At 40.0% G+C, this 18881-nt stretch overlaps 1 protein-coding gene across 4 annotated transcripts in view; it reads left to right on the top strand.

The window, feature by feature from the left end:
• Nucleotides 1–18881, top strand: part of ATXN7 (ataxin 7) — a 1461623-nt gene that overhangs the window by 1276384 nt on the left and 166358 nt on the right. For all 4 annotated transcript variants that reach the window (XM_044077985.1, XM_044077986.1, XM_044077987.1 and 1 more), the window contains one exon: nucleotides 17530–17651. In XM_044077985.1, the coding sequence (XP_043933920.1) occupies nucleotides 17530–17651 (122 nt within the window). The remainder of the gene's footprint in view (nucleotides 1–17529; nucleotides 17652–18881) is intronic.

The following is an 18881-nucleotide window of genomic DNA, read 5'->3' on the forward strand; positions in this document are numbered from 1 at the left end:
AGGATTTGTGTTATTAAGGTATAACACATGTTATTTTAAAGTAGGGGCTGTCTTACATAGGGGTCGACATAATATTATTATTTGTTTATGTCCTTATTCTATTGCTTATATATTTGCAATACAGTATTAATTTGTATATGGTTTAGTGTTGGAGTGAAGCGCATTTAAGCAATTTGCTAACTAATCTAATTAGGCTTAATTGTTTGCCTAACATATACTTGTATATAAGGATAGTGAGTACTGTTGTGTATTTTTTATGTCTGAAGAAGGAGAGAGACTGTGCTCTCCGAAAGCGGTTGCTAATAAAATTGTTTCCTTTTGGGATTTTGGTTTCCAGCTCATTTTGTTTGTTTTTCTTACAAAGAATCATCTACAATGGTATTCAGATATGTTTCCAATACATGTAACCCCATACAAATTTCAGGAGGAGTCATTACTGGGCACATTGCAGGTGCTGCAAAGAGCACTTCTGTCTGACAACAAAGATTGAAGCAATACTCATTTCATGAACTTTAAATGTGCTTTGACTAAGGAATGGGGTCCATTCCTGTCATGATATTCAAAACCCAAAAGAAGTAAAAAAAAAAAAAAAAAAATGAGAACACAGAATAGCACACCCATTCAAGCCCCATCCCCACTACCTCTCAAAAGGTACCCTACTTGCCATTCTTCATGAAGAGACACCGTATTGCAAGAAAACTCCACGGTCCTCCCCAGGATGGGCAGACTAATGAATTTGCTTGATTCCCACCCCTCCATCTCTCTTCAGCTCCTACAACATCCAAACTACTAACTGAGCATGAATCACCTGGGTCACAGTCAGGGCTACATACCTTCACACCACAGAGCCAGGCTAAGATGACACTTTTTTGTACATAAACGTTAAGCAGGAATGCCCCAGTGGAAATGTTAAGTAGTAAAAATGAGTCGTTGCTTTTAGTGATGTATGGAGACCAGAGAGGTATTGGCTCGGTGGTAAGATGTTGGCTAAACATTTGGCTGTTGAAATTCCATGGCTTTTATTTGTCATCCTCAGAATAGCAGAGATATTGTGTGGATAATGAGTGTGTATCAAATCTGAGGTCCTGGTATCTTGAATGTTCTCCATACTCTGATATACAGCAGTGTCAGAGTTAGTATACACACAAGTAGAAGGTATGTGAGTGTGTGGTGTGGGGGAAAGCTCTTCTGCAGATGCACTTTGAGTGCTGTAACAGTGACTTTCAGCATGTGTTGCTTTTCACTTGTGGATTGTTTCAGATTTGGCAACAAATTCAGATTTGTTGGGATTTTTGCTGTTAGGTCTCACACTTGTGATAGGAGCCCATTCACTGTTTGTGTGTAGTTTTGCTTGTTCTTTCCATGCCTTTTGGGTTTTCTGCAGCTACTCCTGTTTGTCCAAGCTCCCAGCAATGTGCTGTCTGATTGGTTAAATTATGTTGTCCATATATATGCTGTATTTTGCTCCCACCCTTGTGGGTCCAAGTCATAGCTGAAAACTGTCCAAGAAGGATCAGTTCACTTAATCTGGTTAACAAACAGTTTAACTAAAATATTGTTCTAGTGTGAGTGGAAACCGCTGTTGTGTGGATAAAAATGGAAAGGTATATAGAAAAGGGAACCTGCTAACTGAAATGCAAGTCCCAGTATCTAGTTGTTAGTGTCAAGCCTTCTCTGAAATAGAGGAAGAGCAAACCTAATTAAGAGTACCCATCAGAGACCTTTAAAATGTAAGCAACTGAGTAGGAAGTCTACATAAAATAAAAACCAAAGAACTGCACGGTTGGGCTAAAAATACAATTTCCTTTGATTTTTTTTTTCAGGACTCAAAAGAAAAAAAATGAAGTACTTGGAAAGTTGTTCATGATGCCTATTAGTTTTTAAGGTGCATTTTAAGTTTTTTTCAGATCAGTATTAAATTTTTGCTCATGACTAAGTGTAGGAGTGCAGAATCTTTTCGAGTTATGTTATATCTAAACTGTCCAGGGGAGTTGATGCCTGAAGATCACTGCTAAGTTCTAATGACATTAGCCTTGGTAAGAATAGTAATACGAGAATGATGGCCTTTCCATTTAATGAAGAAAATTTTGTGTAGATCTCATTGGTGGTACCTTCCCAAGCTGTTAATTAATGCCAGTATGTCTTAAGTTCCTCATCCGTAAAGAAAGAGATGACAACCAAACTGTGTATTTTTTTTGTGTCTGTGCCCTTTCACAGATCAGTCATTGAAGATGTTGAGTAGTAGTTTCCCAAAGACGATATTAGCATATCAGATTCTGTGCTGAATTTGTCAATGCTTGATTGATTAGAGGTAGCTGCTGTAGTAGTGGATTTGATTGATGGTCTTCTGAGCAAGTTTCTTAATGATGAATTCTGGAGGGCATTTGAAAAGCCTTGAGCGAATTGATAGGCAGTTTGGTCTTACAGAGTTTGCGTGAGAGCACTTTTGTTTGTAGGTTTCTGTTGTCATGCATTCTGGAGGTTATTCTTGTTGGGTAAGAAATTGCACAGGACTTTTCTCTGCTATTTGTCACTAATCTAAAACATGCTAATTCTTGTACAATTTCTGTACCCAACAAGAAAACTTTGGTAACTGCGGTGGTGGTGCTGCAGTAGCGTTGTCTCCTCACAGTAAGACGTTGTCCTGTTCGATTCTCAGCTAAAACGTCTTCTGTGTGGAGACATGTGTGGATGGGCGTACTTTCGTTGAAGGTTGTGCGTCAGGGCTGGCAACTCGGCACGTAAAAATCTACTGCCAATCATTAGCGGACTGGAGTTCCTCTGTGGCAACCCCTAACCGGGAAAAGCCGAAAGACCCAACAAAGCAGAGAAACTTTGGTCTTTGAACATAGATGGCCAAAATTTTCAATTACTTATGTATTCTTTCAGTTTTAATGGGATGGCTATGCTAGGTTAAGATTAGGTAACCAGAAAAAGGTGGAGAACAGATATAGAATGATGATTCATGCTTGCTTGACCCCATTTTGGATTGTAAAAGTGACACATTGTACACTGGTAGTCGTATAGTCAAGCAAAAATTGTATTGCTTTCTTGAATTCAATAGGGCAAGCATATTTCTCCTCTAACTTCTCTTATGCTTCACAGTGGAGAGAGGCTTTGGTCAAGACATTGAAAAGTTGTACACTTTCTTATGTCATTAGCTGTCTGACTGGCAATAAAGATTATGGTCCGAATCCACACCGATTGTAGTATACCTCTGTTCACTGACAGTAAAGGGGTAATAAGAATATGGTAACGGTTCGCTTTGCAAAAGGGTGTAAAACATTGACATGGTAATGTTTACACAGTTGACTTTTTCCTTCTTTCCATGGAGATAATGGTAGTATTCCTTGGATGTTCTATAATCCTGTCATAGATCTAAATTCAGAGTACAAGGTATCTTTCAGCATCACATATGTTTCCTCATTCCTTCCCTTAACTGTTTCATCTGGTATACTGCCTGGCCATGCATCTGTGTTGTTCCAGGCCTGCTTGATGATGTCTTAATTTTTTTATGCTTAAGTCAACACTAAGTGATTGGCTTACATGGAGCTGAAAGCAGATTTGGTGGTGACATGTCACAGGGGGCTCATTCCAGATTTTTTTAGAGCCGTTTCATATGGATTAGTTAGGTTCAGTTTCTTTTTGGACATGCAGTTGAAGAGGACTTCAACCTTTACAAAGTGGACCATAGCTGGCTTTTGTATGCTGAAAGGAGCTTTGCATGTTATGTTTATCATTAGACTCTCCTTGACTTTGCCATCATTTGTTTTTCTGATTTAGATCCTCCTTTGAGATTCTTCTTTCAACTACTTTAATGATTCTTTTTTTTGTTTTCTAGCATGAGATGTCACCTTGCCAAGTGTAGTGAGCTTTCTTCTGTCCAGTTGACTAGGCTTTAGCATTAATTTTAATTTTTATCAAGCACTGGCTCCTGTGACAAAGTAATAAAAGCCATTACTATGGCCCAGGTGACCCAAGACCAGTTAGTGGTTCAGGTGCTTGATGGAGCTGACAGAGGAGGATAGGCATGCCTGTCCTGGGAGGAGGAGGGTTGGTCCAGAGCTGTCCATTGCCACAGTTCCTTTGAAAGGGAAGATGCTACTAGAGGTGGTCCTGAGGCAGGCATTCAGCCATGAAACTGCTTGAATAGTAGATCCCATCAAGAGTGCACACAGGCACGCACTCATATCTGGAAGGGAATTGTGGACCTGTAGGGTGATGTTTGTCATCTTTTCAACTGCCTATGAGAAGGGTTATGGTTAAATAAAATATCCATCAGTTAGATGACAGGGCACAAACCAGCTGCTGAGACTTGCCTGTGTGATAATCCACCCCCCAGTCAGCTGTTGCATCACTCGGCAATACCCAGGTTATTGTTGAAAAATGTGCATGGCTGATAGGACAGAGTGAAAGCCTTGATGGTCAGCAGACAGTGAGGCAAAGTGCATAAAAAAATTCAAAGTAGCCTTTTGTGGCAAAAAGTGGTATAACCAGTGGATTGAGCACATACCAAGTTGATGATGATTTTGGTATTAATTGGAGATGTTATTAAAATCCCTCTTGAGCCAAAAGGTTTACTTTGAGACTTTGTGATGCACTTGCTACACTTAAGTATGTTTTAACTTATCCTAGTATTAATGATAGCTCTGATCAGACAGTGATCTGTTTGGCAGTCATCAGTACAAGTGTTTGGAGGGCATGTCCAAATAGTCATAAACTTGAGGGCGTATGGTGTCTGTTACAAAAAGGCATATGGTGTCTGTTACAAAACAGGCATGACAATGTGCTGCACATTTTTCCAGTAGTAGAATACCATTGGTGTTTCTTATATTCACCTCTGTTTTTAATTATGATCATTCTCTGATGATCTTAGAGGATCTCCACAAACAGATTAAGGCTGTTTCCTTGGTTCAAATGATATGTAATATTCCCTTTCTTTCTCAAATTTGTAACAGCAGTCTTTTTCAAGAGGAAAGAATTTCTGGAAAGCCAGATGGGACTTTGTTGTCCCTTGGTGTCTTCTAAGAACACTGAGACACAGGCACTGTCTTAGTTTTACATTTCCTTCTCAGCTTGATGTTTTATCAGAGCATTCCTTCTGATTTGCTCCTCATTGGGAAGAGCCATTAACCTGGGTGAAGTGAATGCTTGATCTTAGAGAAATAGGCCACATTCTGGAATTGTTCAGATACCTCAATTACTTCTCCTTGGCAGACTATGATGTTCATTGTGCATACAGCTGCAGTAATCACATATGGGTTCTCTGCCGTCAGGCGGTCCCTCGGTCGGCCGAATTCCAAAGTCTAGGTCCGGCGTCGGATGTTGTCGCACTCCTTCCTGACGTCAGTGCGGCAGGGGTATATAAGACACAGCCGACACCATTTTCTTCACTCTTTTTTGCCGCACAGTGCCCGAAGCAGAAGCAGTTCTCAAGTGCCGGTCGGCCAGCTCCTGAATTTACGAAAAATTGGAAACCGAAGTCTTCATTAAAGCTAAGTACCCCGTTGGGGAAACTTTTCTTGCCTCAGACCGATGTCAGAAAAAGTTAACAATTGTATTTCTTGTGGGAAGCAAATACCGCATAAGGATTTCCATTCCCTTTGCATACCTTGTTTAGGCCCAGATCACGATGTCTTGGGCTGTCGCTTTTGCGCGACTTTCAATAAATGCACTATTAAGCGTCGGGCGGAGTTCGCCCAACACTTTTTTGGTACAGCCTTTGATTATAAAATGTCATCAGAGACTCCGACTACCGTTTTGACCAAGAAACGCAAGGACAAGGACCGACACACGAGGTCCACGTTTCCCACCGACACCACGCCAAAACCGGCTACACGTGGTCCGGTTCTCAGCGAGACACCTATGCAGTCCCTGACTACCGACGACACGTCTTTGGTGGTGTCTTCTGTAACCGAGACCGCAGGTTCCTTGGCCCAGACCCAGACTACAACCACTGAAGCCACTGTGAGCGTTGAGCCTCCTAATGTGGACAGGTCCACTTCCACCCATGGTGTCTTTAGACCTTCATCTTCCTTTTCCATTAAGGCCTTTACTAAGTCCAAATCAGCCAGGCATCCCAAGAGGCCTGTTGCACAGGGCCCATCCCCAGGCCCCATGCCTAAAAAGCAAATGCTTAAAATGGCTGAAGATTTAATTACTCTTATCAAGGGTTCCCAACCCCCTCCAGACAAGAGACCCAGAGTGGAGGAGGATTCTCCCTCTTCTGATCAGGGCTCCATTTTTTCAGAACATTCTGATGTAGAGGAACACTCTTACTCCCCATTTGAAGACTCGGACGCAGAGCAGTCCATTCCTTCAGTATCTCCTCCTGAGGATTTTTCCTTTGGGGAAACCTTGCACACCTTGAGGGAACACTTCCATTGGGAAGGCCAAGACTTTTCTGATTCCAAGAAAAGACTTGGGGAATTTCTTTTGTTACCTCAACACAGACCTCTGGCGATACCTCCTGTCTTGGACGTACTTGATGATATTTACTCGGAGGCTTGCCTTAATCTGGATTCACTGCCTCCTGCCCCAGTCAAGCCCGATAGGTACTACAGGGTTCCTAACTCTCACCAATTTCTTTACAAAAGCCATAATGCTGTCCCTGAAACCATTTCTTAAGGCCCCAAGGGAATGAAGGCCTCTACTGCTAAGAATCCACTACCTTCAGAAAGAGAGTCAAGATCCTTAGAAAGGTGGGGAAAAAAGGTATATACCTCGGCCACCCTAGCTATGAGGGCCTTAAATTGTCAGTTTCATATGCTTAAATATCAGCAGTTTCTGTTATCACAATTAAGAAATAAAATGTCTCAACCTGAACAGTCAGATTTGAAGGAGTTGCAGGATATGATGCATAGTGCAGAGCAAGTGGGTAAACACACTTTACAATGTGGCTATGATGCCCTAGAGGCCTCAAGTAGAGCTGCTGTTAAAGGATCAGTCATTCGTAGACATGCATGGCTTAGGGAACAAATCTTGCCTGATCATGTGAAAGCTAAACTATTAGATGCTCCTTTACAAAAGGATGTGCTATTTGGTACTAATGCTGAGGAGATGCTACGGAAAATGGAAGAAAAAGCCAAATCTATGCAAACAGTCAAAGCTTTTCTACAGGTTCAACCACCACGTTTTAGCAGAAATTGGCCTTCAAAAAACTGGTCCTTTCCAGCCACGGACAAGCCACAAAGAGGTAGATACAGACGCACAAGGGGCAGAGGGCAATCACAATGATCATATAGAGGCAAGCAATGGCAATCTCCAGCACCAAGAGGTGGTGAGGACAGTGCACATCAATACAGGAAACAAACCCAATGACTTCCTCCTTTCCATGCCAAGCAAATACCAAGCTGGCAGCACCCTTGGGAGGAAAGCTGTCATTATTTACAAGAAATTGGCATATTGTCACAACAGACAAATGGATCCTGGACGTTATAAACAGAGGCTACAGATTTCATTTTCACACTCTCCCAAAAATGAGAGGCATGCCAAACCTGCCACACAATCAAAGGGCAGAGGCACAACTACAAATTTCAAAGCTCATAGACATGAAAGCTATTCAAGAGGTACCTACTCACGAACAAGGTCATGGTTTTTATTCCAGGCTATTTCTGGTACCAAGGAAAGGAACCGACTGGAGACCCATTTTGGACTTCCATCCTAAACACATTCTTACTGCACAAAATTCAAGATGCTCACATTACAGCAGCTTCTTCCCATGCTGGGCAAGGAGTTTTGGCTGGTAACATTGGACCTCAAGGAGGCATACCTGCATGTCCCAATCAGACAAAGCTGCAGAAGATACCTCAGATTTCTTGCAGGTTCAATCCACTATCAATTCTCTGCATTGCCCTTTGGCTTATCTACTGCGCCCAGAGTATTCACGAAATGCCTGGCATCAGTAATTGCCTACTGCAGACTTCAAGGGATACAAATTTACCCTTATTTGGACGACTGCATGATCCAAGCGGACAGCAAGCACATACTTCTGGAACATCTGGCTTATGCAACACGGTTACTGAATTCTCTGGGATACACAATCAACAAAGAGAAGTCCAGGCTAACACCATCTCAGAAAATAACTTTCCTGGGTGCCAACTTGGACACAAACACCCAGATGGCCTATCTTACGCCAGAAAAACAGGGGCAACTAACTCAGTACTTCAAAACACTAGCAAATTGTACCAGGCTTACTGCAAGGAAAATCCTGCAGGCTCTGGGCTTCATGGCATCTTGCATTCTTTTAATCCCATGTGCAAAGTTGCATATGAGGAAACTTCAATGGTACCTAAAAAACCTATGGTCTCAACACAGCCACAGTTTGGAAACAATAATACCAATAATTCCATGTTTGCAAAAGGAATTTCTATGGTGGGCCCAAGCATGTCAAACAAACACAGGTCTTCCATTCTGCAAGCCTCAAGCAAATCAAGTCATCACAACAGACGCCTCAGACTACGCTTGGGGGGCACACATGACAGGTGCATTCAGGGCAAATGGTCCCAAAAGGAAAAGCACCTTCACATCAATCAAAAAGAAATGCTAGCAGTGATAAATGCAATTACAGCATTCAAGGACCTCCTGCATCCAGGACAATTATTGATAAGAACAGATAACACCACAGTAATGTGGTACATAAACAAACAAGGAGGCACACATTCATACCCCCTGTGCAGACTAGCCATGACACTTTGGAGCTTGGCTCTGGAATGGCAAATCGAACTTCAAGCACAGTACTTGCCAGGCTTGGAAAACACGCTGGCAGACAATCTAAGCAGAAATATGACAGATCCACATGAATGGAAGTTGCATCCTCAAGTGTTTACAAAGATAATCCAAGCGTGGGGGAGGCCAGACATAGATCTCTTCGCCTCCCACAGGAATCCTCAATTGGAAAAGCTTTGTTCAAGGGCCTTTCATCCAAAGGCCTGGAGAGTGGACGCCCTTTCATTCAGTTGGACAGCATGGACAGTTTACGCTTTCCCACCTCTGCCTCTTCTGCCAAAGGTGCTCTTGAAAGCAAGAGCAGACAGACCGAAGATGATACTAATTGCTCCAGACTGGCCAGGACAACACTGGTACCCACTACTGAGGAGCCTAACACATACTCCTCCCTGGCCCCTACCTCTAATGCCTCTTCTGCTGACTCAGCACAGCTACAAAACTCTTCACAGTCAGCTGAAAACACTCAACCTCGCTGCATGGAAAATTCCTTAACACCACAACAGACCCTACTGCCCAAGGAGGTGCAGGATGTCATTCTGGAGGCCAGAAGGCCATCTACTAGAAAGGCTTACTCCGCAAAATGGAAACGGTTTTGCTCTTGAAATGAGAAAAAAGGCCAGGACCCTACAAAACTGAATTTGCCTCAGGTATTACAGTATCTCGCTGAGCTGCTGAACAGTGGACTTTCATTTTCCTCCATAAAAATCCATGCCTCAGCCATTTCTGCAGAATTCAACACGGATCCACCCTTATTCTCTCACCACTCTTAAGACAGTTCCTCAGAGGGGCTAAGAATATAAGACCACCAAGGAAACAACCAGTGCCAGCCTGGGATCTTAATTACATTCTAGAAAAATTAACATTGCCTCCCTTTGAACCAGCTGCCTCAACAGATTTGCAATATTTGTCCTGGAAAACAGCTTTCCTTCTGGCCATTACCTCAGCTCGTAGGGTTTCGGAACTACAAGCCCTCATGGCTGTGCAGCCCTTTCTCATCTTCCATCAGGACAGGGTTTCCCTTTGAACCAACCCGTCATTTATGCCTAAAGTGGTATCCAGGGTAGCTTTAAACCAAGCCATACACTTACCTACCTTTTACCCCAATCCTCAAAACAAAGGGGAAAGGCTGTTACACTCCTTAGACATCCATAGGCAGCTGCGTTATTATTTGGACAGAACAAAGCCTTTCAGGAAATCACAACAACTTTTTGTGTCCTATGCTGTAGGGGCTCAAGGGAAGCCAGTTACCAAACAGACAATTTCAAAATGGATAGGCCACTGCATATGGTTTTGTTACTCCTATCATGGAAAATCTGTCCCTACAGGCATCAGATCCCACTCCACCAGGGCCACAGCTACCTCTACAGCCTTCCTCAGAGGAGTTCCTACCAAAGATATTTTGGAGGCAGCCACTTGGAGTTCTGTGCATACCTTCACAAAACACTACCATCTGCTTTTATACTCCAAAACTAGAGCAGGCTTTGCCACTGCTGTGTTGCAGGGCATTCTGGCTCAACCCAGTTCCACCTAGTGCCTACCACCCTGTGCGTAGCTTTGGGATTCTACCCATATGTGATTACTGCAGCTGTATGCACGATGAACATAGTACAGTTTTGTACCTACCATAAATGTAGATGTTCGAGTGCTAATACAGCTGCAGATTAGGTTTCCCTCCCTCCTTCCCCTCTTGGTAAAGGCATAGGGCCTAACCCCTCTTCATACAACCTGATTGGGTTATCCTTCTATGGTATATTTGCTGGCAACTACTGATTTTTGGTTATATTGCATTGCATGTATATAAATATAATTTATGTATTGCCTTCCTTCTGGGGGCACCTGACATCTGGGGCAAGAAAGACTGAAGAAAATGGCGTTGGCTGTGTCTTATATACCCCTGCCGCACTGACGTCAGGAAGGAGTGCGACAACCGACGCCGGACCTAGACGTTGGAATTCGGCCGACCGAGGGACTGCCTGACGGCAGAGAACCCATATGTGATTACTGCAGCTGTATTAGCACTCGAACATCTACATTTATGGTAGGTACAAAACTGTACTTTCTGCTGAAAGAGCTGTTTTTGGTTCCTTCTTCTCAAATAGGAATAGAAGATGGATTTTTACTACCTCTCTTACTTTTTGGCAGGGGCCTGGCCTCCCTTATATGATAGTCTGCATCACTCTCATTGATTTTCTGTATTTTTGTATATATATAATTCAGATCCTTATGCCACTTCTCAGATAGGGTTTTTAGATGGTTTCTTTTGAGAGGGCATGTGTTTGTTGCCATTTTTGTGTTTGCAGACTGCACAAGATATTTCTCTGCTTTGCTCTGGTTGTGCAGTGATGTCATTACAGGGTGCTGCCAGCTGACCTTTCCTTTCCTTTATTAGGGTATTATCCTTCACACTGATGTCCTCCAGAATTATAGCGTTTTGCCTTATGATGTTTTCCTGCTTGGAAATCTCTTATGACTAACTAAGGAAAAATGTTTACAAACATGGGAACTCAAGATTTTAAGAACCATAAAGGGGCACTAGAAAGACTTAACCAGATGTTTCACCCACTACAGCTGGCCCATCTGATATAAACTCTTATTACCAAAGAATTGGAAGGCTAGTAGCTTGTTTTTTGGAACTTGGTGACCTCAGTATATTCTTGAAATACATGGAGTTCTAGATGGTCACTCTACAGGTAAAAACCTTTGTTGCTGTTGAAGTGTCAGATGGTATCAATGGCTATGATGAATGTTAGCTGACACATTGCAATTTGGGGACTTACCCAAATGATTACTTTTTTCCTTGGAACCTTGACATTTCAAAGTAATGTTGGTTCCCTTTGGCCTTTCTTTCATTCTCAGTGTTTCTTCTCTTTTTAAGCAATGCAAAACCATGCAACGTTGATCAGTAAGACTCAAAACCAAAAGGAATCAATGCAACAAAGGGTCCAATGGTTCAGAAAATTTTATTAAACAAAATCTAAAAAGGAAAAGTTTAAAAGCATTGAGCGTTTTCTTCTCAAAAAAGAGACTTCATCAGACTAATGCTAACTCAACACAAGGCCTTTAAATAAAAGTAAAATGCATTTCATTGGTAGTTTGATAGTTGATTAACAAGATAGTTGAGGTAATTAAATAATGTAATACATGTTCTGTTTAAAGGGCCAGATACACAAGTACATGGTGGCACGTTATGGTACAATTCTTCATAAGAAATATAAAAACTTCAAGAAATTAAAATAAAATGTATGTTATTTTTAAAAAAAGACATTTGCGTAATCATGAACTAAATTTATTAGCTTAATAAAAAACAAGACTAAAATTTGTTAGCTTTGGAAGTTAAAACAGGTGCAGTAGAAATGCTGTCATTTAACCCATTTGGAAAAATAGCCCCCAGTCTAAATTGCCAAAGCAATTCATGCACTTTCAGGAAATTCTTCCAATCCCCTCATCTAGGATCTTGTATATTTTTTTCTAAAGTCCCAAATAAAATTTACTAAATCATTACACTGACTAGAATGTCTGTATAAGGCACTATTGTTGGCTATATTGCATGTGTGCTTATAGATACGTTTCTTAACGGCACATTCAGTTTTGCCAATGTAAAAGGCTATGCATCCTGCACAGATCACCAAGTAAACCACCCTAGGAATGGTACAACTACCTTCATGAAAAATGATCTTGGTTTTCATAGGTTTGCCAAGCTCCACCATGTGATTCTTAGTAATATAAGTATATTGGTTGCAGCATCCACATTTGATAGTGCCCTTGGAGGTCTGAGAAAGGGCAACAGGATTTTTCTCCATTAGTTTCTGAAAGTTGGGGACTGTTTTCAAAATTAGTACTGGTTCTGGGCCCATTAGTGAAAATAATTCAGGATTAGTATTAAGTATACACCAGTTCTTTTTAATAGTTTTGTTGATTTCTTTAGAGAACTGATTATATTTAGCCTCTATTTGTGTCTTTATTTTCTTTGTCAGTGGCTCTAAACATAAAGCAAATAACAAAGGGGAAGAAAATTCCCCTGCCTACTACTTCTGTTCAAACACAGCTCGTCAGAAATGAGCTGTCCTCCTTCCAACCAGTCATATACTCCTAATTAACTCTGTTGTTCTGTCAGGGAATGCAGATTCTTCTATTGTTCTACTCATAAAATCCCAGCTAACTCTATTGCATGTTTTCTTTGCATCAAGACCCACCAACATTGCCAGTGTTTTCTATCATTCTGATTCCCTCTGGATCATCATTGTTCTAGTAATGCTGTCAAATGTATGCCTCCCCTTCACAAAACTACATTGATCCAGATCTATTCATTTTTGCAACACCTTTGTCATTATATTAGCTAGCGTAGACATAAACACTATATAATCATGATTTCAATTTTAAATGGGTCTGTATGAAGCTGGTTCTGAAGGGTCCTTACTCTTTTTCGGTAATGGGTAATGCAGCCACTACAGCTTTCTTCCAAGATGCTTGTGCTTCCCCTCCTTTTAAAATACTGTTAAATAAAACCTTCCAGATGTTTTTCTTTCTTTCTTTCTTCCTTCCTAACTTTCAGTTCTCCACAGGGATATGTTTCTAGAGACTTCCTTAACAGCAGTGTTTATAAACTCATGCATATTATCCAACTTTAGCACTATACAATTCCTCGTCCTGTGAGATTCCCCTTATTCTGCAGTACTTTAACCTTTGTCAACTCCTGTAAATAACTATTACTTCTTTTGCACGTCTCCGTTTTATTTCTACCCCATTTTTAAAGTCCACTATTCATTTTTATCCCACTCACTAGTTATCCTTTCTGAATAAATTCATAACAGCTCTTGAATAATTTCCACTACCATTTCCTTAAGTTCCTCTTTTTAACAGGTAAGTAAGAAAGCTATTCCTTAAATTCCTCACTTTTAATGGGGTAAGTAGAAAAGCACTAATGTCTCATTTTTGCTTCATTACCTTGCATCTTTATCATAGTTTGTATTGGTGCATGATCTGAAAGAGGTATTGGATATTTGTCAGAGCTTTCTGTTAAATACACACAGTTCTGTGAAATATAATTTCTACACGGTCTAGCCAAGTTATTGAACCTTGGCGAATAATATGTAAATTGAGTTCCTGCTACTTAATTTGCATCTTCCATACCAAATATTCTTGTATATTTCTTCAGAAAATATACCCTCTTTGGTTATATTTTCCCTTCTAGGTCCCTCTGATATATCCTCACTGTTGCAAATAAAGTTCCAGTCCCTACCCATAGCAAAAGTTCTTTGCTGAAAGCTGTGATTATTTCTCCCAAAAATTTCTGAAGCACCATTTTAGCAATTTTGGTGGAACATAAATACATTCTTGCTTAATTCTCCTCCCTTACCAGTAACTGCTACTATCACAAATCTACCTTTATAGTTTTTTTCCTGCTGTGGCTATTGGAGCTCCTCTGGCAGTCAGTATTATTATTCCCCTTTTCCTTTGTCTCTGATATGCTGCTGAATGTTCATTCTGTAATCCTCAGTCAAATTCACATGCTCATTTCTATTTGCTGCCTACATTTCTTAATTTAATTCAGTGTTCCCTGCTTTTTGTTTATATCTAAAATGCCATTTATATTCCATGATAAAATGGACAGAGTAGAATTATGATGGAAAGCTGTTACTTCCACTCATTGTACATGACAGTTATTTTTAATCTGCATTTCCAGTTTTTTGCTTACGTGCACACTCTAATTTTTGGCAGGCTGATCTTTTATGTAATTCCCTCTTGGCATCTCCATTTGAAATTGTTTCACATTTTGAAGACTTTTTGCTTCAGTGAAAACACTCAAAAAACTAAATATATTTTCAGAACTCACACTATCCCCTTTTAACATAGAACAAGGACACAAAATAAAATGAATCCGTCCAGATAGTGACAGTTGCCTCAAATTCAGGGTTACATCCACAGCCATTACCTAATTAAAAATTAGGGTTTCCCATGCTGAAGGGCATGTTATGGCCTATGTTCCCTGATACTCTGCTTTTTTTTCTTATGCACTCCCTTCCCAGATGTGAAAAAATAGCTTGCATGTTTCAGTAAACATCAACTTTTATCCATAAGAACAAGTGCCTTTGACTACCTTAAATAAATAAATTAAAATGTGCACTATTCTGTTAAATGCATAAAAGTGTTAAGGCTGATGGAGTGACCTATATCTATATCAAGTAAAGCTCCTCATTAGCACTCTGCAAGAAAAATCTTGATGATTGGATGGGAGATAGGAAATTCACCCTGGGGGGATCACTTCTGTGACTCTGCTCGACAGGGGCACAGGAAAATTATTTTCTTGGGTGGCAAAAGCCAGGGTACCTTTTGGCTAGGCTTATATAGGCCATAGGGCCAATAGCCTAGTACCTACCTATGAACCTGTGCTACTGTGTATTCACTTCCTACAGTTTCAAACTGTTTTTCACAGAACTGCTTGCCCACTGAACCTTTGAATGTTAACATTTCTCACAGCTGTATGTTCAGAACTCCTGAAGATTAATTGCCTTCACCTACAAAGCAGCTCTTCTCCATGTAAAAGCAATCTGCAATGATGGGAAAAAAACTAACAAACTTTGCAGATGTATAAAATAATAATTGTAAATTTTACTCAGACTGCAGTGATCAGACTCCCCCTTGCCAACTGCCTGCACCTGCAGACTTTGTCTAACAGTGATAGCATTTGCTGATGAGGAAAGAAAGAAGCTAATAACTTTGCAGGTGCAAATAAATTACTATTTCCATGTGTTTTATTATTTTGTTTATTGTTTCACGTGTGCTTCTTAAAATGTTTGTTCAGTAGCATTAATTAAGGCATTCACTCCTGTTAAAACAAGGGAAATTCTTAATTTGACATATAATATGAACAGTACACTTTTAGACCCCATACCCCACCCCAACAGCCCAAGATCACAATATTGTATTAACTTAAACTTCCTTCTGTCTAGCCTTTCCTATTTTGTCAGTTTAAAACCCACAAGTTTTACAAAGTCAAGAATATTAAATTTTTTCAGCCATTTTTTCTTCCATAGCCATATCTATTCCTATATCCAGTAGGATTGTTGGTTTATATTCTCCCATTTATTCACTAATTTCAGTGTTGCTGGCGGTCTCGATCATTTCCATCTCCCAACACTATTCTGTTGTTCAAGTCCAAGATACTCCTGATTTTTCTAGTCAGCCTCTGTCCTTTTTTCTGTCTTTTGTCCGTGGAATGATGAGTCCTTTTCCTTGCTTGGCTCACTGTTTGTTGGATAAACTTTATTTCACTTCAGCATGTTCTGCATCAAAAAATGTCTTTGATCCTCCAGAAAAAATAAATCTGAAGTCAGCTGGATACTGCAGCTAGAATTTAATTTCTGTCTTCTGCCATTCCACGATGGCTGGGATAAAGCTGCTTATCTTCAGCCTGGTGTACAATGAAGTCATTTTCCACAAACACCCTGTTGTTTCTAGTTTTTAATACTTTTCCTTTCTGCCACAATTTTGTCAGGAATATATCTTTCTGATGATATGACTGCATCTTTACTAATATAGGTCTTGGTTGCTTTCTCATATATAAGTTTGGGACATATATGTAACATGCCCTTTCAGTTAACAAATCCTGCTGTGTCCAGTTAATTGTACTTTTGTAAAATTAATACAGTCTGCTCATTGTAGTTTTTCCCAGTAGAGCAGAAAATGTAAGGTTTTCCGTGTGCTCTATTAACTTTATTACTTTTTTGAAACGGCTTTTCTTGAGAAGCCTCATGGTGAGCTGGCCATTTCTTCATTTCAGCCTCTGATTTTTGCAGTTTTATTAGTTGATCAGAATAGAAAACTTCTTTTCTCTCCAGCCTTTGCTGTTTGTGCATGTTTATTTAATTTTTACTTCTAAATTACATCAAGCCATGTCATGTACCAAAACTGAACTTGAACTTCTTTTTGTTATAAACATCTGCAGGATTCTTCTTGACCAGTTTTCTCATCTTATTTTATGGTTGATTTTCTCTCATGCTCTCCAAATTTCTTCTTTGCTAACATTCAGGCAGCATAATTACTAGCTGGTGACCACATTTTACCCAAGCTGACAGATTTAACTGGCCATTTTTCATGCTACAAGAGCTGACATCAACCTGTTGATTAATGTGCAGCCGTCTTGGAGGTCCCAAGACTTGCTGAGCTTCAGTCTCATGGTATCTCAGAATCCCTCAGAGAAAACACAACTTGTTGATTCTTTAAACATATAGAGAACCACAAGCTGTTTGAACAGCCTGATAATGTATGTAATGTATTTAAAAATGAGTAATCTCCCAACATTGATGTTGCCTGAAGTATTTTCTCTGAATGTCCAGGAAATGTAAGCATGTACTGTCAAATGTTCAGACATATTTTTCCCTTAGATAAGCTTGTGTTCAGAAGCATCATTATATTTCACAGCTAGACTGCAGCATAAAAATGTGTATTAGTGAATTTTATGAAATTCTCAGGATCCTAAGACAGCTGTGCAGTACTACATAATGAGTACCTGCTAGACGAACCCTCTTCCAAGTTAATTGATCTGAGAGGAAGGAATATTTTACATTTAAACTGCATTTACTGCAAAGGTTGTAATGCCATGCTATTTTTTTTTAAAGACGGTCTTGTTTGGGGTTTCAGGTACTGCAGGAAATACTGTACAAGGCTAACCTACTTAGTTTTTACAGAAATTATGGAGTTGGAATATTAAGGAAATTGTATGCTTTTCTTTGCTTGCTTTTTGTTGCAGGAAGGTTTTTTGAATCTGCTGCTTTAAGTAACAACCATTTCATCTCCATTTAGATTTGCACATTTGGAAGTCGGCAGATTAGGACAGGTTACTTTGTGTTTGACAGGAGATGGGACCACATTCGATGTGCATTTAATTCAATGATGGACAAGCATATTAATTCACAGATGTGGAAGTAAGTATTCTTCAAAGTACTTATTTTGGTTTAGTTATTTTTTTTTGCAAGTACTGTTGTTGTCCCTTCTCCTCTGAGCAGAGGATCATCGACAGTTGCATGTGGTAGTTTATTCCATGCCCCTTATAAAACTGTAAGAACTTGTCACTCTCCTTACCCTCATTCTCCATTGTATACTATTTCCTTTCCTAGTCTGGACTCATAGCTCTACAGTGACCAGTGAACAGGCCATTTGTGCATGTTTTAGCATTTGACATGCTGTCATGCAATGACAATGCACGTTAGTGTAACTAGAAATGCTAGATAATAGTATGCCATTGTTTCCTCACTTGGGAGAGGGACATTGGCATCTGAGACAATACTGGGGCCTAGTTTACCATATTTATGAGCAGGCAGGTTACACTCTTGTGCTAGGGATGACATATGTGTGTTAGCCAAACTTATGGTTTCTCTCCCATTTGTTATCTTTATTCATTTTTAAACATTTTATGAGTTCCAGTGTGAATCCTACACTCCTATTTAAAAATAAGTCTAGACTTTAAAAAGATAAGGACAGAGTACTGGATTAAGGGAGCTGCTGTGACACATTTGTCATGCAACCATTAACCAATTGCTGTGACTCTCATTGCTTGACGTTTTTAAGGCCATTGCTAAATGTAGAACTTGAACTAGCAACTGTTTTTCACAGTAGACAGTCATGGCAGTGTCTGTTTTCCTGGAAGATGCTACAGTTGAGGAGGCATATATTTTGTGACACTGATACTTTCTGAATTTGAAAAAAAAAGTCACCATTTATCAGATAAATATGTAAGTGTGGAGCATTAACAGTTAGTCTTCATTTGGTGAGTAGAGATGTTGTGATCTCAAATACTCTTGCAGTCCTGCTGAGTCTATGGTAGAAACACTAAAGGCACCACATACAGAAAAAATACCAAGTTTCAAAACGCTGAGTACACTGATCTTCTTTCTACAGGTTACAGAGTCCAGTTTGATTTATTAGATGAATGTCAACAGTGTCTGAATATCCACCCATTCTCTTGCACTAAGTATGTGTGTGTGTACACATCCCTGTTAAAATGCAGGTTTTTGTGATATAAAAAAAATGAGACCACAATAAATAATTTCAGAAATTTTCCCACCTTTAATGTGACCTATAACCTGTACAATTCAATTGAAAAACAAATCTTAGGGGAAAAAAATATAAAAAATAAAAAACGTACAATAAGCTGG

The sequence above is a fragment of the Protopterus annectens genome, chromosome 7.part0 (assembly GCF_019279795.1).
Source record: "Protopterus annectens isolate FY-2018-M chromosome 7.part0, PAN1.0, whole genome shotgun sequence".
NCBI lineage: Eukaryota > Metazoa > Chordata > Ceratodontiformes > Protopteridae > Protopterus > Protopterus annectens.